Below are 27,971 nucleotides of genomic sequence, written 5' to 3' on the forward strand. Positions count from 1 at the left end.
TAGCATATGATAACTTTGAAAGGAATGAAGTTTACATAATTAATTTACATAATTTTTTGGTTGAAGTCAAGATATTTAAATACCAGGGGTTTTGTTTATGTGCTGAGATATTCAGAAATTTTTTGCATTTGCTGAGTCTGAAGTTGTTTAGGTAAAACAATGTAAGAAAAAATCAAGTGCAATTTTATTTCCCAATTTAGTCTCTCTGAAGAAACAAGCTCCTTGTATTTGATTGCTGAACTATTAGGCCATAATTACAAACATAATACCCCTGGTGGCTCATGTGCTTCAAGCCAGAAAAAGGTGTCCAGATCTTATGAGACTTTCAGATAAATTCATCCACAAATCTATATGTCACATTTATAAAAAGGAAAGAGGGATGACTTCCAAATCTTACTCTCCCGCCCTCACTCTCCTACCTCTGTTCAGTCTAGTATCTCCATCTATCTGTCCTATTCCCAGCTGACGCAATAAGAAAAAATCTGCACTGTGAATCATCAAACCATATCATACTTTTGACTCCTGTGAATAATTACAATTCTTTTTCTGAAATTGATAACCTTGGACAAATCCTGTCTCTGTAAAAATTGATCTCTTATATATTATTTAGAAGCAGTAATGTTTCTTTTTATTTCTTTCCTCCTTTATTTATTTACCTTGTTCGCCTAGAGTAATGGTAGTTGAGAACTTAGTTGAGACCCATTTTCCCTTTCAGTTCTTTGCTGGCTTAATTATAATTTTTTTTTGTTTTGTGTCAAAACTCTATAAACTAAGTCTGATAACTCTTCTTATGTTCCTGCATTTATTTTTAGTTTATGGTATACATTCTTTCATTTCCTCTTACTTTTATTCTTGTCTTTTTTTCTCGCCTAAAACAAATATTTTCTTTATAAAATCTGTTAGGAGTTAACAGATAAAACTATGATGGGGGAGGGGAAGAGAAGTAATATTTACCAAGCATCTACTTTGTGCCTCCTACATTGTAGATGTTATCCATACATTAGCTCACTAATGTGTGTCACAATCTCATAATGTCATTATTTTTATAAAGTAGAAAACTGGGTCAGTACATTTCTATTTATCTTTTTGTTATAAAATGTAAATACTTTCAACTTAGTTTAAATCATTTTAAGTGTCTATATTTCCTCAACTTTTCTGAGCTTTGAAATGAATACAAAATGTCCATAGTTATATTTCTAAATGTTTTTATTATCAAAGACAGATAATATCAAACTTTTAGGAACAATAGTATTTAATACTAAAAAATTAACTGTAATAATCAAAATGTTTCTTGTCCCGTAACAGGCATAAGAAATTAGCATTTAAAAGCAGCAGTAATTTTATTTTGTGTTTATTTTCTATTTAGCCAATTATTTTCAAAATTAGCATAGAAACTGTAGAAAAGTTTAGACAATTTTAAAAGTCTTAGGAATTACAAATATTCTGGTGTAGTTATATAGTCATAGATATTTGGTATATCTGTCTTGATTATTAAGGCATACAGTTGTATACAAGGGAACAGAAAGAGCACCCTTTGAATACTTCGTGTTAAGCACTGAACTAAGTGCATTAATACTTGCAATATAACAATCTTAAGAGGTAGGTATTGTTCATCCTTTTTATAACCGAGGAAAGTGAGTCGTTAGTCACACAGCCAGAAAAAGAGTTAGTGGTAATATTGGAACGCTGGAAGTCTGACTCTGGAGCCCACTGCGGTATACCCTTTCCTGTCCAAGTTGGGAGTTTTATATGCCTTAAGCAAAATATCATATAAGCTTATATTAAGAAAAAAACTGAGGTTAGGAAAACTGTTAACCCCAGGAAAATATTTATAGATATTTAAATGTAAACGGACCAGTATATGCATACATATATGCATATACACATATATAGATTTACATATTTGAAAAAAATCACTCCTGTATAACCTGGCATTTTATATAAACCAAAAAGGCTCTGTCTAGTCAAATTTCTTAATATTGCAAGTGGTGATTAATTTTTAAAAATACCAAATATCCATTAAATGTTTCTAAAGTTACTTTTCAGTCATTTGCACAGTGATGCAGTGGCATGTTTAAAATTTGCATATTATCTGCAATGTCAGTTTTTTCATGTCATATTTCTACTCTATAAGCCATAATTCAACATCTTTTCAACTGACTTCAAATATAAAAAAAGTTTTAAAATTGCACTGAAGTTTTGGTCAGTTGTACGGGAATAAAATTTGGGGATGAATGTTGATCAGTAGCTCAGTTGGAGGGGTCTAAAATATATTTGCTTTTTAAAATCCTACACCCTCTCTAGAAAACATCTATCTTCAGTCTTGATGATCATTCACAGACTGTTTTTTCATGTCGTTGTTTTGTTTATAAATGTGCCGTTTACATTATATTTTAATTATTTAATAATATAAAGGCAATTAACTTATATTTTGTTTTTTAAACATAATCTAGATGAGGAAGAGGATGGCAAGACTCCAACTCAACCACTGTTGAAAAAAGGCAGGCATTTTTCATCATTTTATTTTAATCCTTTTTTTCATACTGTTAACTCTTTAAATCCGACCTTATTATTTTCTTTTTTTACCTTAGTTTTTATTTTCATGGTGAGGTGATGTTACACTTATTTATTAAATGCAGATTAGAAAAATTATCATTAGTCCAACTAAAGAGTTAAATCATTCCAGGAAAAGGTGATATACATCAAAGACAAATTATTTTATGTTATCATAGCATTTTTGAAATATTCACACCCTGAAAGTCAGTATTAATTTTTTACTTTAAACTGCATGGTTTAGATGATAATTAGAGACACTGAAATAGGTTTATTTACAGTGTCACTTACATTCTTTACCATCAGTTGTACCCAGCCAAGTCCTTAATTTTGATACTAATATATTTTTCATTTCAAAAATTACAATATTTCTCACAGTCCTGCTGCGTTTGGGAGATACAGTCATGTCAACATACATGAATTTTATGAGAAGGAGATAGAGGTGAGAGTTATGGAGCAGTGTGGTTTGGTAGCCATAATATTTCATCATGCAAAATCATTTGTCATGTTTGCATACATCATGGCAGCATGAAAAGTGAATGATAGACATTCTGTAAAAGTGATCAGATTTCCTCCTGTGGATTTCTGCTTATTAAAATTTGATGTAGGAGTTTCATAATAGTCATTCGCTTGCTCACAGAGCTGTGCTGATTCTCTCCCCGTCCCACCCCCGCCCCGCCCCGCTAATTCTAGAGAATATAAAAGGGAGCTGTCTTGATATAGACTTGTAGCATACAGGTGTCCTTCCAGGGAGTTCTCACCATCTTTCTATGATTGAGAGAAAGATGTGGTGGTTATATAGCTTTAGAATTGGGTGTTCTATATTGAGAGGACAAAACTTAGGTCAAGATGAGGGTGTTTTTCCTTAGAGGTTTCATTGTGATAATTGTAAGAATGCATTGGTATGTCTTCCACTTCCTTCTGTCTATCATATTACAGATAACAACATTTTATTTAAAAAATTTTTTTGAGCTTTATATTATTGAGAAACTAGATTACAAAAGATATTCGTAGAATAGGCATAAATTTAATTTGTCCAGTTAACCCAAAACGGCCTTTCAGAAATCAAAATCCAGTAGTCAATTATAATTTTCTTGATTGGTACTTATGATTCTCTTTCATTCAGAATGCTTCAAAATATCGGAAGTAAGGCAGGATAATTTGGATGAGTTTAGCTGTTGTAAAGATGTATTTATCTGTAATCTTTTTAAAAGTATGTTTCAATCATAAACAATTGAAAGCTTATGATGGATGCCATATACAACTATCTACATTATAAACATTTAAGTATATTAAAGGAAACTGTAGGAATTCAGCACAAGGGACTTTAATATTTAGTTTTCTTACATCTTATTTTTCTGCTTAATCCTTTAGAATCCAAAGGCCCTGCTGTGCCTTTAAATGTAGCTGACCAAAAGCTTCTTGAAGCTAGTACACAGTTTCAGAAAAAGCAAGGAAAGAATACTATTGATGTCTGGTGGCTTTTTGATGATGGAGGTAAGGCTGTTAATGTATTTTCTTTAACAGTTTTAAACTTATTGGAGTTGTGAGAATAGTACTAAGAATTGGAGTATACTCTTTCTTCACCAGTAGACCCCATTCCAGTTTTGCCAGCATTCTCAAAGCAACGGGATTAATTTCAGAAACAGGTGTTGCACTTAGTTGTCATATCTCTTCATCGTCTCTCACTTTGGGAGTTGATAGGTCCTTCCTTGAGCTCCACGACCTTAACATTTTCTTTTAATATTACAGACCATTTTGTAGAATGTCACTTAAAATTTGGAGTGTCATTTGATGTTTCATCATAATTAATTTTAAGTTATGTATTTTGGGTAGAAATATCACAGAAGTGATGCTATGCTCTTCTGTCTATATCTCATCAGATGGCACATGATGTTGATTTGTCTCATCATTGGTAAAATTACCTTTGACTTTTGCGTAAGGTGGTTTTCACCAGGTTTATACACTGAAGAGTTACTATTTCTCCCTTTTATAATTATATAATTATAATTTGGGGAATGGAGTGTTACTTTGAGACCATGTAAATATACCATTGTTACTGCAACTTTTGCCACCATCTTTGGCATCCATTGATATTTCTGCCTGAATTTATTATTGTTGTGGTGGTGTGTTAGTGGTTGCCAAAAGATGACTTTCCAATTCTATCATTTCTTCCTCATTTATTAGTTGGAATTTTACTATAAGGAAGAGCTTTCTCATTATTTCTGAGTGGACTCATGGATTCCTATTCTATTCAGTGGGGTATGATTTGTCAGTCTCATGATTTGTTTTGATATTCAAATTGTCCTGGATTTCCTGTTTTGTCTAACTTTTATGTCCATTTGTCATGTCTCAATCATTCTTTATTTTCTGGTACAATAAGATGTTCCAGGCTCGGTTTTGTACTTACACCAGCTATCGAATCATTCATTATCCAAGGAGCCCTGATTCCTTTAATGGAGAGTGGTATTGAGAAACAAAGATCAGGGTATTAAGATATGCTCATTGTTACTAGGGTTTCACTGCCCCCAGGCCCTCTCAGTGGGCAGATCTAGAAAATGCACATATATATGTTTGTATATGTGCATATAGATTGAAAACCAGTTCCAGTCCAACACTGCAGAGTTCAGTCCAGCTTCTCTCTTTTTATGTTTCTGATTTCAGTGAGAAAACTGGCTCTCATTAGCATCAATGAATATTCTCATTTCTCACCACTCCTGTATGTGAATAATCCAACTCTGCCAGGCCACTGTCCCATTTCGCTCCCTTCCTCACATGGGTCCTGACTCCACTAGATCGCCCACCTAGTTCAGCCCTGCCTTATGGCACCGTGACTAAATCAAGGAAGGCCAGAAAGAAAAATTCTGTTTTCTATTGAGTTGTAGTAAACATGTTTTTAGAGACTAAATTAAAAGTTCTTGATTGAGAAGTTAGCATTAAGTAAATGATTTGTTATATTTTTATGATTCAGGTTTGACTTTATTGATACCTTATCTTCTGACGACCAAGAAAAAGTGGAAAGATTGTAAGATCAGAGTATTCATTGGTGGAAAAATAAATAGAATAGACCATGACCGGAGAGCGTAAGTCTATTTTAAATTGAAGGGCATTTAATTAATGGTACTTTACTATACAATATACATTCGATAAGATAAAAATTAGGCAATCCATAAAATGTCAGTCATGTTGCTCTGTTCTATACTGAAGCTGAAAATTCTAGTTAAACAAATAAAACCCCATTCTCTTTAATCTAGTCTATGTTTAAGTTATACTTAGTTTTATCGATATATAACATTTTTTAATATATTGACATTTTAGAAAGTCTTTATTAAATACTTATGGTATTAAAGTGTTAAGCAGCTTTTTTTTAAATTTGGGGAGAAAGTACACAAAGATTACATATTCACATATGGGATACATTTTGTAGAGTTCTGGACAACAGAAATGCAGGATGCCATTTTCATTCATTCTCTTATTTCTGTTTGTATTGTCACAATTCTAGTTCTGGTTTCAGTGCTTCTCTGAATACCTTATGCCTAGTCTCTGACCTTTTCGGCATATATGGTGCACGTTTCTTCTAATTTCATGTTTAGAAAGCAGAGCTTGATAATATGATTCCTCTGCCAAAAATACTTTTAACATCTCTGTAACATACCGTAGAAAGTCTATGCCAAAACATGACAAGGCCCTTTACATGTCCTCCTGTTCAATTTCTATTATCTTCTGTTCCCCCAAATATGCTTTATACTTCAGTTTACATTTCTCTACCTGCCCTAAACATGCATGTGCTTTCAGACTTTTACTCCTTTGCATACTCTCATTTCTCTACTGTAAAAAACTCCTTGCTTGCCTCCCTTTTCTGTCAATATACTACATTCTTTAAAGCCCAAGACAGTTGTCACCTTCTTCATAACACTTTCCCATCACCCCCCTCCCCACTCACCACTAGTTGTTATATTTCCTTCCTGAATCATGATACCACTCATCACATTCTGGGGCTTGTATTTTATTCTCAGATTTGAGTTTTGTGAGCCCTGTAACACATAGCAGGACTTAGTAGATTTATACCAGAATTCAGCTAGATGTTTATTCATTTCAAACAGTGAATTATGCAAGAAATAGTAGAAATAATTTAAAAGTTAAATCTGTTGCTTGTCTGTTTTCTAGTATCTCAATTTAGAAAACTCATTAAAAATAAAATCCTGTTTTGTTCATTCCTTTTTCTGTTTATATGTTCAACTTTTCTAGCCACAAGATTTTATTGCTAACTATGCCTCCAAAAAGTGTTTATTTACTGAAAAATCAGAGGTTTGTTGGAGCTTTTATTCCATGCCTATCCAAGTCTTCCCTACCCCCTCAAAAAAGACTGTGAACTTAATCTATACCATCAGTCATAGCTTCAGTTTGGGCCTTGAGATATTCACTCTTCGTGGCTGAAGACTAATCCAAAAATAATTAAACAAATAATTATTTACAAGTTTTTACTGAAATCCATATACTTAACTACAATTTGACTAAAATTAATTTAAAAAAAAAACTAGTTGCCATTCAAATTTCATTGTTAATGTCACTCTCTGTCCATTCATTATTAGATACTAAGGAGAGATTCAGAGAAAGTAAAAGACTATAACAAAAGTCTCTGCTCAGGGAATTTAGAAATCTGTTTTGCAAATGTACAGTGTGAATTAATTTAGATGGACTTTGTTTAGCACCTGATAGAATTTTCCTATAAATCATGCATTTTAGATATATGGATTCAACCCTAAATAGAATTAAAATATGTATTTATGGCTTTCATGTGTCTCAGTGCTATTCATTTTTGTTCTAGGATGGCTACTTTACTTAGCAAGTTCCGGATAGACTTCTCCGATATCATGGTCCTAGGAGATATTAATACTAAACCAAAGAAAGAAAAGTAAGTTATTGAATAAGTTACTTTGTATATATTTCTGATCCTTTTATAGATAACCTACCCAGACACTTCAATAACAGATCATTCAACTTAATTATCTGGGGGTTTTGCCTTCTGTTAGTTACATGTGAAGTCAGCTTTTTAAATCTAGCACTGATAATTGGCATGCCTATAACAGATATTGAAGTAAGTTCTAGAGAGCCTCAATTTTCAGAGAATTCAATTACTACTGTTTATAAGTAATTTCTGAAAATAATTGATTCCACAGAAATTACACATGGTTTTTTAAATTTCCATTGTTTATGCCCACATTCATTATTCTGCATCTTAAATGTTTACTATCTGCCCTTTCTTCTCTTTGAAATGTTCTAGTACCTTTTCTTATACTACTTTTATTTAGTGGTACTTGAATGGGGAAAGCCTTTGAGTGTTTTGAGTAAAGGAGCGACATGATTTGACATACTGCTCAAAGGGATCATTTTGGCTTCTGTGGTGAAAATGTACTTAGGTCGAGGCGGGTGGTCATAGGAGCAGGGGTAGATACTGATCAGAGTAGTTAAGAGTGTAGAGGGGAGCACAGTCAATGGAAAACACTAACTCTTCAAGTTATAACTTAGCATTTAAGATCTTAATGTTAAGTAATTCAAAATAAAGATAATTGTCAGTATCCTTTCCATTTTTTTAAGTATTGTAGCTTTTGATGAAATGATTGAGCCATACAGACTTCATGAAGATGATAAAGAACAAGATATTGCAGATAAAATGAAAGAAGATGAACCATGGCGAATAACAGATAATGAACTTGAACTTTATAAGACCAAGGTATTCTTTCTCTTCTGGTTCCTTTTCATTAATCTTCCATGTGATTTTTTAAATACTTAACACATAAATAAGTATCAAGAACTGCAATTTGTTATGGGGGGACCAGTTCTGTGAATTAAATCTACTTTATGTTGCATTTATACATGGACAGTGTAAAAAATTAATTTTTTTAAAATTAGAGAACAAATTTTTGTTACACCAAAATTGGTTTCTCTTTGTCTACTTCTAGTTTTATAAACCATACTAGATTTTCAGATGGTCTAGGAATGACTTTGTCCTGCTTCGTTTCAGACATACCGGCAGATCAGGTTAAATGAGTTATTAAAAGAACATTCAAGCACAGCTAATATCATTGTCATGTAAGTAATACATAAGATTTTCTTGGGTATTTATTTTATAATAATGCAATTAGGATGCATTTAGGTAATTATCATAACAGTTCATTCTGGAATTTATCCTTTTTCCCACCTTTTAAAAATTTTTTAGCATAGCCATCAAACATGTGGGGTATGAGAGCCCGAAGTCAAAATTTGAACCCCAAGCAGGTTCTTCATGGAAATAACCCCAAAAAGTTACTAGCGGTTCCTGACTGAATCCACCCCAAGTTCCCACACACAGACTTTACATACAGATTCACTGTCCTTATGTTGAATGTAGATGCTAATGTTAGCTCTGGCTTTTCCTCCACAAAACCATGTTAGCTTGATACTGAACCCAAATTTTCTCAGTCCCGGAGCGTAAGTCCTTAAATAGGTAAGGAAAGCTCTGGTCTTCAGAAACCTGCCAAATGATGAAATAAAATAACACCGAAAGATTGTTATTGTGATTAATAACAACTATTTAATACACTAGAAAATTTTAAGTTTTGCTGCTGATGATCAAATATCTGTAATGGAAGATGCTAAACATAGAAATCTGGAAACACTCTCTAGAGCAATTGGTGCCTACTGCCATTATCTATAAATAGAAATGAAAGCCCAGAGAGTTGAGAAGATAAAAATTAACATGTAGAGTTGTTTGAGTTTTCTTTATCCATGTATAGTTTCCACTTTCTAAATTCAGATGGAAGCATCCTTTTCTTCTAAAACAAATTTTTTTCCTGTTTAATAGTTGCTACTAAATATTTCAAATAACTCAAATTTCTTGATTTATAATAACATTTCTCACCAAACTGAGATATGTTGGTATATATATATATGTTTTATAAAAATACATTAAGAACCTTAAGTTCCTTTATTTGTTTTAATTTTTATTTTTCAATTAGAGTTGACATTCAATAGTTTATACTAGTTTCAGATGTACAGCACAGTGTTTAACATTTATATTGACGAGGTGATCCCTTAGTTATTACAATATTATTAACTATATTGCCTATGCTATACTTTACATCCCCATAAAAGAATTTTGTACTTACTGAAGAAGGAGAAATTTGGGGGTTAATGTTAAGTACCAAGTGTGTTATGGTTTATAGAAATTTATTTGCTATTCTTATGAAGAAAAATTTTTAAATATTTTGTTCAAACTTAAAAAATTGGAATAGTATTATGGCAGTATAGTAGTTGCCATACTATATGCAGAATTTCCCTGCACTTAAAAATATTTTGCAACTATAGTAATTTTTAGTTACTATTATTGTGACTTAATTTATAATTTTTATTACATTCTATTCTTCTCAACTCAAATGAATAGCTTAATTTCCTTTCTCTTTTTGACACCAGGAGTCTCCCAGTTGCACGAAAAGGTGCTGTGTCTAGTGCTCTCTACATGGCATGGTTAGAAGTTCTGTCTAAGGACCTACCACCTATCCTCCTGGTTCGTGGGAATCATCAGAGTGTCCTTACCTTCTATTCCTAAATGTTCTACACAGTGGACAGCCCTTCAGATGGTACTTCAGTGCCTAGTGAAGTAACTGAAATCTTCAATGACACATTAACATCACGATAGCAAACTGTGACTTTTCTTTCACTATTTTATTAATTTGAAAGCACACAGAGAAGTTGTCCCATTGATGTGTGTGTATGGAGACTTCAGCATTAGTCAGAAACATATCTCAATCTTAACGAATGATGATTCCTTGTTATTGGACTGAAGCTCATGAGAGTAAAGTTTTCCTTTGCTACTTGAATAGCAATAAAAACGTGTTGTTTTTTGATTGATGAAAGGAGTACAAAAAGCCTTTAGCCTTGAGGTGCCTTCTGAAAATAACCAAATTTCATCCATATATCCTTTTTTATAAATTTATAGAATGTCAAACTTTGCCTTCAGCTATTTTTATTTCTAGTCTCTTCCATCTTAAAATGGACACTACTTTTCTTTTTCCATTGACCAATTAGTGTTGAGTACTGTATGTTTTTTACTATTTTTGTAAAGGTATACGTTTAGAAATTAAAGGTGAGAATTAGGGCAAGTTAATGAAAAATGCAAAAAAAAAAAAAATGGGAACCAAAAAGTGACCCCAAGTTTAGGTTTGTATGAGTATGTTTAAATGTAGATCTAGGGAAAAAAAGGCCCAATAAACCCCTTTTTTGTTAACTTCTAAGTGGCTCTTATTTGTATCTTTATTTGATTATTATCTCTTGAAACCTTAGGGAAGTTTGAAGATTTATCCAGTACTTCTATATACCATGCTGAAATATCATATATTGTAATTCTTTAGACAAAAGTCCTCAAGATCATTTGTATTTATTAGAAGAGAGATCTGTCCTAATTTTGCATTTTTCTCAAATCTGAGGGACTTTTAAGAAATGCTAGAAATTTTTTTCTGAAGGAAAATTAGACAAAGCTATGCCATTTCATAGACTATTTCAGTAAATACCACATGGAGTTTCACTATGCCATCCTTTATAAATCATTAAAATAATGTCTCAAATGGTTAAATGGACCACTGGTTTCTCAGTGAAATGTTTTTAGGTTTAATTCATTCAATTGTCAAGTACACTTAGTCTTAATTAATATACTCAGGTTTGAACAGATTATTCTGAACATTTAAATTTAATCCATTCTTAATACTTTAAAACTTTTGTGTTAAGAAAAACTGCCAGTTTGTGCTTTTGAAATGTCTGTTTTGACATCGTAGTCTACTAGTATAAATTTGACAGTGCATATGTACTGTTACTAAAAGCTTTATATACAGTTATTAATGTGAAATTTTCATTTTTTATTCAAGGAAGGATTTCCTAAAAACATTTCAAGGGATATATATCTACATATCTGTATGTGTGTATGTATGTATATGCATACACAGACGCACATATGTATATATAACGACATTTATGTTTTGCTGGTTTTTTGCGTTTTAAGTGATCAACATTCATTAGATTAAAAATCTTTTTCTTTAGTAAACATAAGTTCAAAATCAGATTGAAACACAGATTTCGTAGAGAACAGAGGTGTTCATTTGAAGGGCATGTAACTTCACACAGTTATCATTCAGTTAGAAAATGGAGAAATTCTCATCTAAAGTACTGTTCAATGGGTTCACTAGCATAAGTTTCAGTGGTGAAAAACTTATGCAGGTTTTCATGAATCTTGATAGAAATCTATAAAATTACTGTTGTCAATAGTGCAGTATTTTGCTGCATGAGTAGGAACTAAATTAATATAAAAATGGAGATCTGATAATAATTTTGAATTCAGAACATTAAGAAAATGGAGTAATCATTTTTTCCATAATTTTTTTCTTATGTTGTAACTCATAGCATTGTTCCATTTATTGCAGGTTTTGTAGTGTTTTGGGGTAAAGACAGTAGAAATGTCATATTATTCAGTAAACAATATCATGTTTGAACATTATAAATGAATAATAGGGCATGAACTGAGTGCTGCTATATTGAAATGTGCACAGGTACACTTATTTTTCTTTTTTTAAGTTTTTCCCATTCAGGAAAACATTGTGATCTCTACTGCAGGAACCAAATGTCATGCATCATACATACATGTGTATAAAGTACATAAAATATATCTAAATATGCATAATGGGGGGAGGGTAATATTGTCTGTGAAATAATGTAAGAAGCTTTTCACTTTAAAAAAAAAAAACGCATTACTTTTAATTAACATTAGACACCAGATCAAAATTTTCAAGGTTATTGTAGTGCTCTAATAAAGTTCAACAATTCTTAGAGATGCTATCTAGTGTTGAAGCTATTCTACTTTATTTTATTTATGCTGAATTTGATTATTTTAATGCCAATTTTTGTTTTTCATTTCTAATCATTGGTGATAACTTGGAAACAAATAATTATGCAATGGCATTTGACAGTTCATTACTCCTATAGGTAAAAATTCAGTGGGTTTAGAGAGAATGGTGTTAAGCTGATTATTAAATGGTGAATTAAATCAAATATTTATTTGTTATATTATTTCATTTGTTTTAGGTTTTCTTTTACATTCTTTTTATATGCTTTCTGATATTATGTATTTTTAAAGACTATGGAAATAATTTAAAGATTTGAGCTGGTGGATGTTTACCAAGTTTGAAAATGTAATATTTTGATAATACTGTACTATAACTGTCACACAAATGCTTTTCTAATGTTTTAACATTGAGTATTGCAGTTGCTGCTTTGTACAGAGGTTACTGCAATAAAGGAAGTGGATTCATTAAAACTATTTAATGTCTACTCTTATATTTTATCTGTTTTACAAATCCATGTCAACTTTGTAATTTAACTTCATTTATATAATTATTATTGGTATCTGAGTTTTTTAAATGGCTTTCACCTTAATATTCATGACTTGGCAAAGTTGTTTGAAATTGTTCACTATCCCTAAGCTTTTGTTATAATCACTGTTAATACTGATAGTGTGATTGAGCCATATAAGATGCAGCTCATTTTGATTTTTTAAAGTAATGACTATTTTGTTTTGTTTTTTAGTTTCAAGTATACAGTCCATTGGTTAGACATTTATATAGTTTATGAAACAATCCCCGATTACTCTATCTTCCCTCTGGCTCTACACAGAGCCATTACATTACTGCTGACTGCATTTCCTATGCCGTGCTCCCCATCCCTGTGACCACCTATCAACTACTAATTTTTACTTCTTTAACCCTTCACCACTTTCTCCCAGCCCTCACACCCCTGAGCTTTTTTATTTACCTTTGGGGCCAAGTCAGACATTTAGGAATGAGGAAAGTAGAGGATTAAATGGGTTCATAGTCCCTAAAGACAATGTGATTCAGTTCTTCCTAAGATTTTTGGCTAAGCTTATTTACAATTTTACAAAGCATTTTCACTTTCTCATTTGAACATTACAGTAGGTGTGTTATAGATGGAGGGCAGCTATTTATCCCTATTTTAACTCTTGAAAAAGCTTGGAGCAATGTAGAGAGTTTCCCAAGGTCATGTGGTAAATCAAGGAAGGATGTTGGCCTAGAGCCCAGGTCTTTCATCCCCCGGGATAGCTCTGTTACACATTTACTGCTACCTGATCCACAACTTAGAGGAACTGAGCTAGATTGGTCATTTCTAAACTCTATACAGTAGAAAATACATATTAATGTCTGCCTTAATAGATCAAAAACCAAATGTGTGTGTCCATTGTATGATCTTTGCTTCTTGCTTATTCTCCAATAAGATATTATTCAGGCAAGTTTATTCACTGCTTTGGAGAGTTAAAAGAGAATTCAAAGGCAACTGTGAATGTGGCATATCAGAGCAACAGTTTTCAAAACAGGAATGTAATTCATCTTTGAACCAGCAGGTTTTTTTTATCCATTCACCTAGAAGAAAGATAAAAAAAGGTATTTGATACGCTTCTGTTTTTCTGTTTATGTAGCAACAGGATGTTTGTAGGGACAGAGCAAATAGTTGGTAGTTTAACTCTGAGTAAATATGGCACAAGTCCTAGGATATACTCATTAGAAGTACTGTTTAGTTTAGCTAGTTCACATTACAGATACACGAAATGTGTTGCTGGATTAACCAATTTGACATACTTTTTTTTTGTAACCTACTACAATACCTAAAGATCTATGTCTCATTGCCCTTTATGTGTTTTACATGTGTGATAGGCATTTCAGATAGGCTTTTAAATGGTAGTATTAAGAACTTCAGCCCATTTTTCTCCCTTGAATCTGCCATTGAATTTTGTTAGAAAAGGTAAGAGTTAGAAACTACTGTTTTAAGGAAAACGTGAAGGTCCCTGAATTTGTCACCTCCTGCTGTTGCAGCCTTGTGGCTGCTGTCCTTACAGATCAGGAACTCATTTCCAAATTTTGTTCCACTCTTATAGGAAATGAATGCAAATTACCAAGATATTCTGCCCACCTGTTACAAATTAAAATAAACTTACTTTTTTGATCCATAGAATAGGATCAGTGATCCATGAACATGCAAAAACAGAGGACCCTGACTCAGTACTTGTTAGAATTTCATTAGAATATTGCTGAAGTCTTTAGGGTAGAAAACTGGAGATTTTGTCTTGAAAGTGTTAACTTGTCCAGTCTAAAGAAGGGAAGCAGTTTGCTGAGTAATTTTATATCCAGCTCTTATATCTCTAATAACATGTTAAGAAAAAGTTTTAAAATTAAGATGTCAGTATTTTTGATTTGCATATGGTACACATAAAGGCATATGGGACTACTGTAAGATATGATTATGCTTGGTCTTTTATATGCTAAATAAAATTAAGCCCCAATTAAGCCATTTTTAAAAGAGGTAGTCACAATTTGAAAAGCAAGGAGATATAGGAGTTTATTTGAATGACCGAGAAGCCACAGATTATTTTTATTTTAAGCCTACATTTTTGCTTACTCCATGAAAACTCTCCTTTAACTTTCTAAGAAATGTTATTAGTTAAGAAATGTAAAAGATGACAAAGACAATTTGGGAAGGCGGGGTGGCAGTAGGATGGAAAGTTATGCTCCAAGAAAAGAGGTTCATAGATTGTGAAAGATTTGCCTATTGATGCCTATTGATGGCTAAAAGTACAGTTGTACTTCCTTGTGGAAAACTGAATTACGAAGAATGGAAGTCAGTTTTTTTCTTTCTGAATTTTTTTAAAAGACATTTATTCAGTGTCATGTTCAGAATATTACATTTAGCAATCAACAGCATAGGTGCAAAAAAAAAAAAAAAAAACCACCACTAAAACCCTTTGTTGAAATGCTTTACACTGTCCACAGAACAGAAATAACCTGTTATACAACTAGTCACAAATACAGTCCAAGTTTTTTGCCCATACACATGAATGAGTATTGCCTAAAACATGTCTTCTATGTAGTAGCTAGGCTCTGCCACTACTGTGCTTGGCTGAGTTCACAAATCTGTTGTAACCTGTAGCTTCCCTGTCACTGTTCTGGCTCTCCTCTTCTGCTAAGCTTTGTTTCCTGGCAGTCATTAAAACCTTCAGCCACTGCCGTCCCTACTGCTGCTGCTGCTGGAACTGCCATAGCCACCTTGGTTTCGTGGTTTGGCAAAGTATTGGCCTCCACCACTCTAGGGGCCAGAGCTTCTGCCTCCAAAGTATCCTCCTTTCATGGGTCCAAAATTTGAAGATTGATTCTAGTAACTGCCAAATCATCGTAGCTTCTGCCACCTCCAAAATTGCTTTCATCATTAGCAAATCCATTCTAGCCGTCACCACTGCCATCATATCCTCCACCATCATGCCTGCCACCAAAGCCACCTCAACCACTGAAGTTTCCTCCATGACTAAAGTTGTCATTCCCACCAAAACCACTTCCACGACCACCACCGAAGTTTCCAGAACCACTTCGACCTCTTCTGCTGGATGACGCACTAGCCATCTCTTGCTTAGATAGGGCTTTCCTTACTTCACAGTTGTGGCCATGCACAGTACGGTGTTTCTGAATGACAATCTTGTCTACAGAGTCATCGTCATCAAAGGTTACAAAAGCAGAGTCCTTGCCACTGCCTCAGTCAGTCATGGTTTCAATCACTTCAGTCTTCCCATACTCTTCAAAATAATCTCTTCAGTGTCTTCTTTAATCCTATCAATAAAAATCTTTTTCACGGTTAAATGGGCACCAGGTCTTTGAGAATCTCCTCTTGATACAGCCCTCTTGGGTTCCACAACTCTTCCATCTGCCTTGTGCGGCCTTGCATTCATGGCTGCACCCACGTCCTCCACAGTGGCATAGATAACAAACACAAAGCCTCTGGAGCACTTGGTGTTCGGATCTGTCATTACCATACAGTCCGCGGGTGTTCCCCAGTGCTCAAAATGGTTCCTCAGACTCTCGTCAGTTGTTTCAAAGCTCAAACCTCCCATGCGCTTCGGCAGCTGTTTGGGCTCTGAGAGACGCTGACTTATACGTGGTGAACACGGGAGGGGAACTTTAACAACACTTACTTGGCGGCCTCTGTCTGAATTTTTAAATCTGTTGATCATAATCAGCATCTATTAGCTACATGGTACCAATCTCAGAGGTATAAACCCATGACCTTCAAGTAATCTATTCCTCTGGCTTTTCCATCAGCAAAGATAATCTTTTGTTTACCATATACACACCTGAGTTTAGCATTGTTGACATAAATTTAACACGGGTTATTTTTAGAAAGTTGATGGTAAGGAAGCACAGGTGTATTATGTGTTGAAACACTAACTAGAACAGTGGTTTTCAAACTTTACTGTGCATCAGAATCACCTGGAGGGTTTGTTTAACCATACTTTGTTCCTGCCCAACAATTCTGTTCTGAGTGAAATCCCTCCCCTTCACAAATGTTGCTTCTCAGTATAACCCTCCCTTCTTTGTTTTCTCCTTTACCTATTTCTTATCTATGAGTTTCTTCTACAGAGTACACATATTACCATCTCCTCTCACACCAGCTGTGAATTCAAATAATGACCTCTCCAATTCCTCAGTGTTTTCCATTTATATTAGATCTTCATCAGTGGCCTGAATAGAACCTTAAGTAGCCTAACAGAAAAGGGAAGTCTGGGAAGACAAGTCAGTTCAGGAACTCAGGTCAGCGTAAGCAGGGTGTCATTATGGCTCTTTTCCTACCTGTCCTTCTCTCTGGTTTGCTTCTCTAGGCTTGACTTAACTCTTCAGCTAGGCTGTCTGCATGTAGTCTGCTCAATGGCTTCTGAAAAAAACCATATTCAATCCCAGTAGTTAATAACTATCATAAAAAAAAAAAGTGATATGTTGGCATCAAGAGTAGCCTCATTATTTGTCAAAAGCCATCCCTCTCCCTTGGGTTTGCCTTGGAGTCTGGGGTTATGTGGCCCAGGAAATTAGAGAAGGTGCCTCACGTCTTCAGTTCCCCATGGCCAGCTGCTGCTCCAGATGCTGGGTTGCCCAGGTTCCAGCAGTTGATTCAAGGGTGCACAGCTCTGCAGGCCAAACTTGGGCTACCTACATCTTTACTAGGCCCTGAAATATCTGCAGCTAAACGTTTATTCGTATTCATCCTTCTCCTCATACCCAACCCCAGCCCAGCAGCTGCACGGCCATCCCCAACTCAGAGTCTGCATTCAGAGAGAGTTAAGTAGAGCACTCCTGATTCCTTTGCCCGTAGCAGTTCCATTTGCAGCACCTCTCTTGTCCTTTTTCCTCTTGTCCTTTCCTCTCTGGAACTCACGCCCATCCCAAACCCCTCCCACACCAGGGGGCAGCCTCTCCCCAACCCTAGGACAAGAACCGGCCTTTATTTTCCTTCCCCTTCCCTTGTCAATGGGTTTTCATGACTCACGGGAAAACGCAGAAGGGTTCAGCCAGTGGGATCTCAGTCATGGAAGTGTCTGCTTTTCCTACAGTGCCTAGAAATGCAATGACTATTCAGAAATGCATGTAGAAATGCAATAGCAGTCTTCCCTCACCAAAACAGGTAAAGTATACTTTTTCGAAAGCAATTGAAAACAATCTGGTTAATTTTTTTTAATTACGTTTCATTAAATTCTCAGTAGCTCACTCTGTTACCACTGAATACCATGCCCAGGCAGTGGTAACCTGACAAAAGATTTAAGATGTATAGTGCAGGATCAGCTTCTTTGGGGGAAAGACATTCATTAGTACCCAGACTAAAGTGAGAGGGAGCAGTAGGCACTGGCATCAGTACCAGATAGCAGGTCCTTAAACAGTTAAAGAAGAGGTGACAGGGGATGGAAGGAGGGATTGAACCAAGTAAAAAGCAGAAAGAAGAAATGAGAGTTTAGATTCAGAAAACATTGAGAAAGAATAAAAAAGTCGGTAATTTATACCATTCACAAAAATTAAATCAAAATGGATTAAAGACTTAAATAAGGCCAGAAATCATGAAACTCCTAGAAGAAAACAGGAATACAGCTTTTTCACATCAGTCTTGGAAACAATTTTTTTGATATGATATCTAAAGCAGAAGCAACAACAACAAAAAAAAACAAGTAGGACTATATCAAACTAAAAAGCTTTTGCGCAGCAAAAAAAAAAAAACCAACAACAACAAAAACAAAGTAAAAAGACAAACTTCAGAATGAGAAAATATTTGCATGCCATATACCTGATAAAGGGTTAATATCCCAAAATATATAAAGAACTCATACAACTCAAGAGTAAAAAACCAAATAACCCAATTAAAAAATGGGCAAAGGACCAGAATAGACATTTCTCCATAGAAGATATATAAATAGGTAGCAGGTACATGAAAAGATGCTTGACATCACTAGTCATCAGGGAAATGCAAATTAAAACCGCAATTGAGATAATACCTCATGCCTGAGAATGGCCATCGTCAAAAGATGAGAGATCCGATAAATGCCGGCATGAATGTGGAAAAAAGTAAACCTTTGTGTATTGTTGCTGGGATTGTAAATTGGTACAGCTAGAATGGGAAAATAGTATGGATATCCTCAAAAAAGTAAAAGTAGAACTACCATATGATCAAACAAATTTCATTTCTGGGAATATATCCAAAGGAAATGAAAACACTAACTCGAAAAGATATCTGCACCCCCATGTTTGTAGCAGCATTATTTACAACAGCCAAGACATAGAAACAATTTAAGTGTTCATTGATAAATGAATGAATAAAGAAGTTGTGGTATGTGGTATGTATACACCACTCACAACTTAATTTTTACAAGTTAAACTTGTGAATATTATTCAGCCATAAAAAATCCTACCATTTGCAACAACACAGATGGACCTTGAAGGCATTATGCTAAGTGAAATAAGTCAGAGAAAGACAAACACTCTCTGATCTCATTATATGTGGAGTTTAAAAAAAAACTCAGAAAGAGAGATCAGACTTGTGGTTACCAAAGGCAAATGGTGGTGGGAGGAAAAATTGGAGAAAGATAGTCAAAAGGCACGAGCTTCCAGTTATAAGGTAAATGAAGACTAGGGATGTAATTTAGAACATGATGATTATAGCTAACATTGATATATGGTACATGGGAAAGTTGTTAAGAGAATTAATCTCAAGAGTTCTCATCACAAGGAGAAATGTTTTACCTTTTTTCTTTTCTTTTTATTGTATCTATATGAGAAGATGGGTGTGAGCTGAACCTATTGTGGTCATCATTTCACAATATATGTAAATCAAACCATCATACTGTATACTTTAAACTTATACAGAAATATATCAATTATTTCTCCATAAAAGTTTGGGGAAAAAAAGACAGTAAGATACAGTGTGGATAGGAGAGAGTGGGAGATGAGATGAGAATGACGTTAAGGGTTCTGGCTTGGGCCAAGGGTAGATGCTGAAATTGATAAAGCAGGAAGTTGAGCAGGTTTGGGCAAAGGCGTGCATGTGGGAGAATCAAAAAAAAAAAATCTGTTTAGAATACAAGTTAAAGGTAAGATACAGGGTCTGGATCCCCACATGACGACTAGCTATTGAACCACGGAAATAATTTACCAACAAAATCACTGGGACTAGAGCCTTCTTTGAAGGTAGTACTTAAATCATATTCAGTTCCTTTCATGGTTACTGCTTACTTAAGTTTTCTATTTCTTGCTGTGTCAATTATAATCATCTTTCATTAAATGTTAATTCCTATGCATTAAAATTTTTTAGCAAATAGGTATAGCATGCTTTTAAAGTTTCAAAATTTATATATTTAATATCTTCCTTTTTTTACATTTTTCTAATTCCTTGATTTAATTTTTTTGTGTTCCCTACAAAAGACACAGTTCTACATTTATTTATTACTTCCATTAATTTTCTCAGGTGTCACGGCTGAAGAAATAAATGCAGAGAAACAATGCTCTATGTTTCAATTTTTTCCCTCGTTAGAAATGACCTAAATCACATAGAATATATTTTTTTCTCATAATCCCAGAAAACACACTAAAAGATATCAATCTATGGAAATATATCCATTAGTTTCCAAAAGATACCACTCTCTTGCAAACAGCAGTCTGCAGATAAAAGTCATGCTCATATCTCCAACAGGCTTAACTGTTTTAAAACATCGAAATGACTCTTCTATTTCTAAAACCATGGCACGAAATCAGCTCTGGCAGAAAGCTGCACACTGAGCTCAGGTTGCACAGAGAGCTGACACGTTCTGTTGGGTGAACTTGTTGTACTGGAATAGCAGATAAACAAGAGCTCTCCCTTGAACTTTTAAAAAAGTGATGAGGAAGAAAGTCACCAATATAGTTCAGTGAAAGGAATATTATTTTCTGCTTACTACAGAAGACCGTGTTGGCTCAGAGAAGTTAAGAAGTTGACTATAAAAATCTGAAGGGCCCTCCTGACGTGGCCTTCCAGAGGCACAGAGCCGTGTCTCAGGCCTGACTCTGCTGCTGACGGCGCTCTACTCCTACCTCTACTTTTTCTTCAATGATACTATAACATCAGTACATTTCTGAAACTAAGTGGGAGGGTTGAAAGATTTAAAGACTAAATACATTTGTTTTATTATTGTGAAAAGGCCAATTGAGTGTTGACTATCAATACCTTGTCAAGTGACTGAGGACCAAAATGCCTCTCAAACCCACACTCTTTATACATACTTTATGAATGAGAACATGCTATATAAATATTACTCATGACTTTTCCCAACTGATAAAGTCCTGCTCTTTCTTTATGACACAGCTCAAAAGTCACCTTCTCTGTGAAACTTCTCTGACCTCCTGTTGCCAAATTCCTTCTGCAGCCCTCTCACTTCTCTTGAACCATCCCATTGTTATTTGATTTCCCAGTTAGACTGGGTAACTGACTTAATCACTTTCGTGTCTCCAGCAGCTTATCTTAGTTGTGAACAGCTAGGCTATTTCAACATAGGATTTAATTAATGTTGCAGACATATATGGCACTATCACATCCCAAGTACTATGCCAGGTGTCAGGGGAAAAAAAGGAATGTGACACTGTCCCCTTCCTTGAAGAATTCACAGACCCCTGTTGTAAATAAGTAATTGCAAAGCAATGCCAAAATCCGAGAACAGTGAAGCAGATTTAAAAAAAAAAAAATCTCTAGAAAAACACACTTGCTGGAGGAATAGGTCAGGACTATTGACTATAATGGGACTTGAGAGTTACACATGGATACCTTTTGTATCTACAAAGTTCATGAGCTAAAGATGCAAAGAAATGCAGGGGATTGGGTGCCTGACATGAAGGAACTCACAGTTAACAGCTAGCAACTATTTCCAGGTATTATTTCACTTAATCCCCAAATCCCCAAGAAGGCAATTTCTGTTATTATCCTCATTTTACATAATAGAAAAGCAGCTTCCAGAGTTTAAGTGATGAACTTGCCCAGGACACTTTGACCTCAGAGACGAATTAGGCATGGCGTGCTGCCAGGTGACAGAAGCCCAGGAAGCCCTGAGACTGGGAAGCTGTCCTCTGGAAAGAACGCACATGCCAAGAGCCCAGGCTTCAAGGGGAACCTTCACTGTCCCAACACTGAAGCCCAGCTGAACCAGGCCTGGCTTACAGGAGGCTGAGCCTTGGGGGAGGTGGGTGTGGCCTTGGGTCCCTTTCTGAGCCCAGTGCCTCTGAGCTCAGAGGTGGGAGAGGGAGGTGAGGAGAGAACAGAGGAGATGGACTCAGGAAGGGAACTGAGGGGACAGGAGCGAGGAGACAGAAACTGGGAAGGGGTGGAGCAGGGATGATACCTGGAGGAGGGGAATGGGAAAGAAGGTGGGGTGGAGGGTGGGGCTGGAGGCCCGGAATCTGGGGGAAGGTCACTATGGGTGGGGGTGGGGATAAATGAGGGAGAAAACCAGGAGGGGACCTGAGGCGGGGAAGCCTTCCTTTAAGACATCCTTGAAAGGCCACTATGAGGCTACGTGAGCCACCAAACCAGGCCCTAGTAGAAAGTTAGGTGGACAGTGCAGCGGGGGCAGCCCTGGGGAGAGGCAGAGAGGCGGTGGGGCTGGGTGTATGTAAAATGCTCAAGTCACGTAGGGGAGCCAGTGTTTAGCTGAGAGTCTAAGTATTTGCTTAAGATTAGCCGCCTGCTCGGTCAAGTTCAGGCACCGGTTTATATTGTAACTGCCCTTTAAACGCTTTTTGGTGGATTTGTGCTTCGAGGATTATTGACCAATTTGGTCCCATGGGCATCTGCTGTTTAGAGGAAACTTTGTGTCAAAGAGTACACACGTGGTAGCAAATCCTTATTTATTGTTAAACCTGCAGTCTTTTTGAGAGGTTCTTTTCTGAGATAGGTGACATAATCTCAGGGTCCTAAATGAAGCTGGGGATTCCTGCTTAACCGTGTCACTCCCAACTCAGGTGCAAACCAACAGAAGGAGCCTTCATGGTTTCCTTTCTTCCTTCTATGGACAAGAAAAGAGGCCAAATACTAAACCTGACAAGTTCAAGGGAGATCTGCATGGCAGGCCTTACAAACTCAGAGACCAAAAGTAACCATATAGAACAGTCTGAACATAACAATTCCTAAGTAAAAGTAGGTCATGGCTGGTAGTCACATCCTAGGCCTGTAGCTTCCTTGACAAAGATCAATCTTTACCTGAAGTGAGCCTGTCTGTTGTCTTTTGGCATCTAAGATAACATACCTTTGAAATGTCAGAGTAAACCCTTTTTTCCAGATCCCTCAGGGCATAATCCACCTCACCAGAGCACAGAGCACAGACCCCTCATGCTTGCAGTGTTCCAGGCATATCATCTCTATGTGCTGTGAACGTTAATTGTTATCTATCCCGTACCCGCCGATGTAAAGATGTGTCTCTTTGTTTAACTTTTGATTCAGTTCCAGAGATTTCCTTACTTTGCTTTTTGCCACCCCCTTAGTCTACCACCAGTGGACTTCATGTAACCCTCCTTATGGCTCCTCTGATTCAAATGCATAAAATAAGCTTCAAAACTGCCATCCTCAGGATCATTTTCTCAATTCTCTTGAGATTTTGCTTTCCAGCAATTGTCAGTTTGGCTCAAGTAAACTTATAAAAATTCTCTACAAGTTTGGACATTTCTTAGGTCAACATTTACTTGGTGCAGTCAGCACGATTCCAAAGAAGCTCACCCAGAACCACCCTGCAGACATGGATCCAGTGCCAGTTACCAGCAGGGACCTGCTGTGTCCCACGGGATCCTGCTTTGTGTCGGGTGAACTTGGTGAGTTTTTCTTGGAGTTCTGGACTCACCTCCTTGTTTTAAGGTAGGAGGCCCTGACTTTATTTAACTTGTTCTTAAAAAATAAAGATTCGAGGAGGCACTAAAGTTTAAGGGTTGAGATAACTCAGGCTAAGGATAAGGGTCGAGATAACTAAGGGACAGAAGAAAAAAAAATGAGTGCCTGTGTTTTTTTTTTTTAATGTTGGCTTTTCATTGGAATTGCTTTCTAAGAGTCTGAACAAAACCTTTTGCTAGATAAACAAGAGCTGAACTTGTTCATTTCAGAAGATAAGAGGAATTTACTCCCTCCAGCTTGAATTTCAGATATTCTTGGGTGACTAAGGATCTATGTGGAGGTGTCAGAGATAAACATGGCCCCTAGGGAATTCCAACACAGTCGTAATTAAATAATTGACTCGTCCAGGGACTCACACATAAAAGCTGGTGACCTAGAGCTCCAAGTCCTCTCCATTGTATTAGGCAGCCAGGAAGAGAAACTGAGACACTTAAGTGGGTTGGAAAAAATTGGGAGGCGATAGCTCCTTGGAGCTTAACCCACAAGCAGCACACTTCAACCTGCCACACAATATTCCTAGAAATTTGTTCATACTCTGCAGATCTCAAAGGAAAACTAAAATTAACATGGGAGATCATACCTCCAAGGCTGGCAGATCCCCAGTCCCCATCGATACTCCTGCAGATGTACAATTCATAGGAAGCCTTTAACTGCAAGTGCTTACAAGAATGGGAAGATTTAACTAGAAGGGATATCAATTTACAGTGGCCAAAATGGAGTCCTTCTGACACGTAAATTAATGTTTCGTGTACATAGAAAAAAGTCCACCCTAAAATCAAACTGAATGAATGAGAGGCTTACTTCAACTGGCAAATAGAAGCCTCTGAAGTATAGCTCAGAGAGACTTTCTTCTCTCCAGGGAATTTTAGAGACTGTCTCTGAACCAAGGAAGGCTTCTGAAGCTGCCCAGTGCCAACACCCCACCTCTCCTTCTTCTTCAATTGCCCTGCTATACCCTTTCCTTTGTCATCTGGACATCCATGATCATGCTTTACTTACTGACCACCTTCTTTTCCCAGGAATGGTTTACAGGAAACTCTTGTTGATAACGCTGACTTAATCTGATTTACAGATGGATCTTATCTACAAGATGAACAGGGACATAACTGAATTGGATAAGCAATAACTTCCATGGTGAACATAATGTAAGGTTCTTATTTACCTGAATAAGATCTACCCAACAAGTTGAATTAGTTGACCCAACTGGAGCTTGTCCATGGCCAACAACCAGGCAATATTTGCACTGACAGTTGCTATGCCTTTGGTGTAGTTTACAACTTTCGATGTTGTGGAAGCAGCGAGGCTTCCTGGCTTCCTCGGGGGCGGGCCATAAAGGATGGAAAACAGGTTGCAGAATCATTAGATGTCAGACTGCAACTGAGACCATTGGCAATTACCAAATTCCAGGACATTCTAAAGCTGCCACCGTGGAAGCAAATGGAAATAATTTAGCTGACGCTGCAGCTAGACAAGCAGCAATAAGCAGCCAACCTATCCAGACTTGAGACTATTTCTTCTCCCTGTTAACTCAATAAAAGACTTCCATTTACAGTTCCAAAGGAAAGCTTCAAAAGAAGAGGACATGGCAATAAAAATGAGGAAACTTTGACCCAGACAAACAGATATGGTTTGGACCCAGTCAGAAACCAATCTTCCCTATAGGGGCTCAATTAGCTATACTCCAACATGTCCATGAACTAACACATTGAGGTCCTAAAAAAGTGATTTCATGGAGTGAACGATATTACTGGAAACCTTTTCCCACCGAGGCTCATAAAGTGTGTAGCAGATGTTCTATCTGTCCAAAAATATAACCCTGGAAAACCACTCCACGGATCCCAGGGACATTTCCCACTTCCTTTAGGTCCATTTGAGGTATGGCAATTGGGTTTTATCCAAATGCCACCATCTCAAGGATACAAATATATCTTAGTCATGGTTTGTATGTTTTCTTGCTGAATTGAGGCATTCCCTTGGAGGAGAGCAACAACCTTAGCGATAGGTAAATTATTATTGGGAAAAAAAATTCCCAGTTGGTGAATTCCCTCTGAGTTACATAGTGGCTGAGGGACTTATTTCACTGCTTAACTAATGCAGTCCATCTGTAACTTTTGGCCTCTTCTACAGCATTTCCATCGTGCTTATCACCCCTAGTTCTTTGAACTGGTGGAACGTGAAAACGGTACAGTTAAAACTCAACTTGGTAAATTTTCCAAAGCTTTTAATCTCCCTTAGCCAAACGCTTTACTTAGAGTGCACCTTAACCTGAGATCTACTCTTTTTGGCAAATATAGCCTTTCTTCTAATTAAATAGTCATTGATCACCCTATGCATCCGGATGAAGGGACATATGAACCAACCTTACTAAAAGAAGGCATTCAGCATTATTATCAAGGACTTATTAACCAGCTTAAAGAAGTTGATAAATTAGGAACTGATTCATTTCACCATGTGCTCCCGGAAGACAAAGATTACAAAGACCACAACTTACAACTAGGAGATTTTGTCCATTGGAAAAGGTATCAATTAAAGACTTTCTCCAACCTTGTTGGAAGAAGTCTTATCACTTATTACTATTTAATCCATGTGCAGCTAGACTTAAAGGTATTAACTCGAGGATTCACTTTTCTCATTTTTTTTAAAAAAGGGGTGCCTAACCACAAATGGGTATCTGCCCCTGTCTCTGACACTCACCTCCACCTACAGCAGACATCAAAGACTCCTCAAGGATGAGAAGCCATGGATATCAGAGGCAGACAGCTATCCCAAGACTTCGGGAAGATCCGTATACTTACATAATTGATATATACTTAAAAAAAAAAGAAACATTTGTTTGATTCTCTTTACATGTCTGCTAAAGATATTAGTCATAATAATAGTTATACTTGTTCTTGGGCTTTTCTCAAACCTTGGTCTTATATAGCTCAGCTGTTAATTGCTGAAGGTGCATAAGGAAACGTTTGTATTATCAAAAATACTTTTTTTATGGTTTCTCTTTTGAAATTTGGAAGGAATGTTATTGCAGAAGGAAGGAATGGATGTGTGTGTTTTCAAGAGAAGTAAAAGGAAGTAGTTTGTCATAATAAGTTGGTTATTTCTGAATGAGTAAAAGAGAAAACTAAGAAGGACAAGAAAAGTTGTAGATTAGTGGACGAAAGAATATTGAGAAAGAAATTTTATGTAACATTGCTAGAACCCAGTTATGGAAACATGCCTACCCCTAAACCACCAAGGACTCCTAACTATATTAATCCAGATGGAAGCTGAAGTGGCTATTAAAAAAAACAAAAAACAAAAAAACGATGCTTTGTAATGGCTGCTGAGGCACAGGAAATTTATTTATGAAACTCTTACTGTCTTCCTGGCCTTGAAATATTTTTTTGTGATAGTAACTGTAATTTACACCATTGTGTTCTTACAGCTTTGGACCTGATTAAATCTTATGGTTCCCAATCGTACAACTAGCAGGAATTGATAATGAATGACACTTGAGTGCTTCCAATGGGAAGTAGATGCGCCATATTAAAATAATTAACAACAACAACGATAGTAAATAGGAAAACTCATCTCATGGTAAGATTGTGAAAATCAAAGAGACGTATAGTGTGCTCTCAAACTATAAGTGAATGTTATACTAGATGGAAGATAGAAAAAAGAGAGACTTACAGCAAAACTTGGCTCATGATAGCTTGTAGGTTATAAATGATCCAGTGTTTTTTTCTTAATAAAGGCCCATAACACCTGTCTCCCAGGCACCTGCCTTTACTTTTTGAAAAAAACTTGGCCTTGACTTCTATCCAAGCTTACGGTCTTGCCCCATCCCCTGTGGTCCACCATTTCAGCAAGACAAATGATGATATTAAGACTTCCAGGGAATGACCTTTCTTAGCACAGTGGGATCACATTATCCAACCAAGAGGTTGGTCATTAATGCATCCTTTGGATTGATTTATGACCAAAAGGGGAAGTGTGGATGGAAAAGGGGCCACATGCTAAACCTGACAAGCTCATAGGAGGCTTGCATGGCAGACCTTACAAACTCAGACACTGAACCACATAGAACAGTGTAAACATAAAAATTCCTAAAAGCAGGTCATGGCTGGTAGTCACATCCTAGGCCT

At 36.1% G+C, this 27,971-nt stretch overlaps 1 protein-coding gene and 1 pseudogene across 1 annotated transcript in view; one reads left to right on the forward strand and one right to left on the reverse strand.

Moving 5' to 3' along the window:
* The window catches only part of SLC12A2 (solute carrier family 12 member 2), an 87,520-nt gene extending 74,622 nt beyond the window's left edge, over positions 1–12,898 (forward strand). Inside the window, exons 21-27 of the mRNA XM_039848603.1 lie at positions 2,454–2,501; positions 3,928–4,050; positions 5,525–5,636; positions 7,382–7,468; positions 8,152–8,287; positions 8,579–8,646; positions 10,006–12,898. Of these exons, the coding sequence (XP_039704537.1) occupies positions 2,454–2,501; positions 3,928–4,050; positions 5,525–5,636; positions 7,382–7,468; positions 8,152–8,287; positions 8,579–8,646; positions 10,006–10,141 (710 nt within the window). The 3' untranslated portion in view covers positions 10,142–12,898. The remainder of the gene's footprint in view (positions 1–2,453; positions 2,502–3,927; positions 4,051–5,524; positions 5,637–7,381; positions 7,469–8,151; positions 8,288–8,578; positions 8,647–10,005) is intronic.
* A 2,636-nt stretch (positions 12,899–15,534) lies between these two features.
* On the reverse strand, positions 15,535–16,645 carry LOC120590763 (heterogeneous nuclear ribonucleoprotein A1-like; annotated as a pseudogene).
* Positions 16,646–27,971: the final 11,326 nt, after the last annotated feature.

Source organism: Pteropus medius, unplaced genomic scaffold (genome assembly GCF_902729225.1).
Source record: "Pteropus medius unplaced genomic scaffold, Ma_sr-lr_union100, whole genome shotgun sequence".
NCBI classification, from domain to species: Eukaryota; Metazoa; Chordata; class Mammalia; order Chiroptera; family Pteropodidae; genus Pteropus; species Pteropus medius.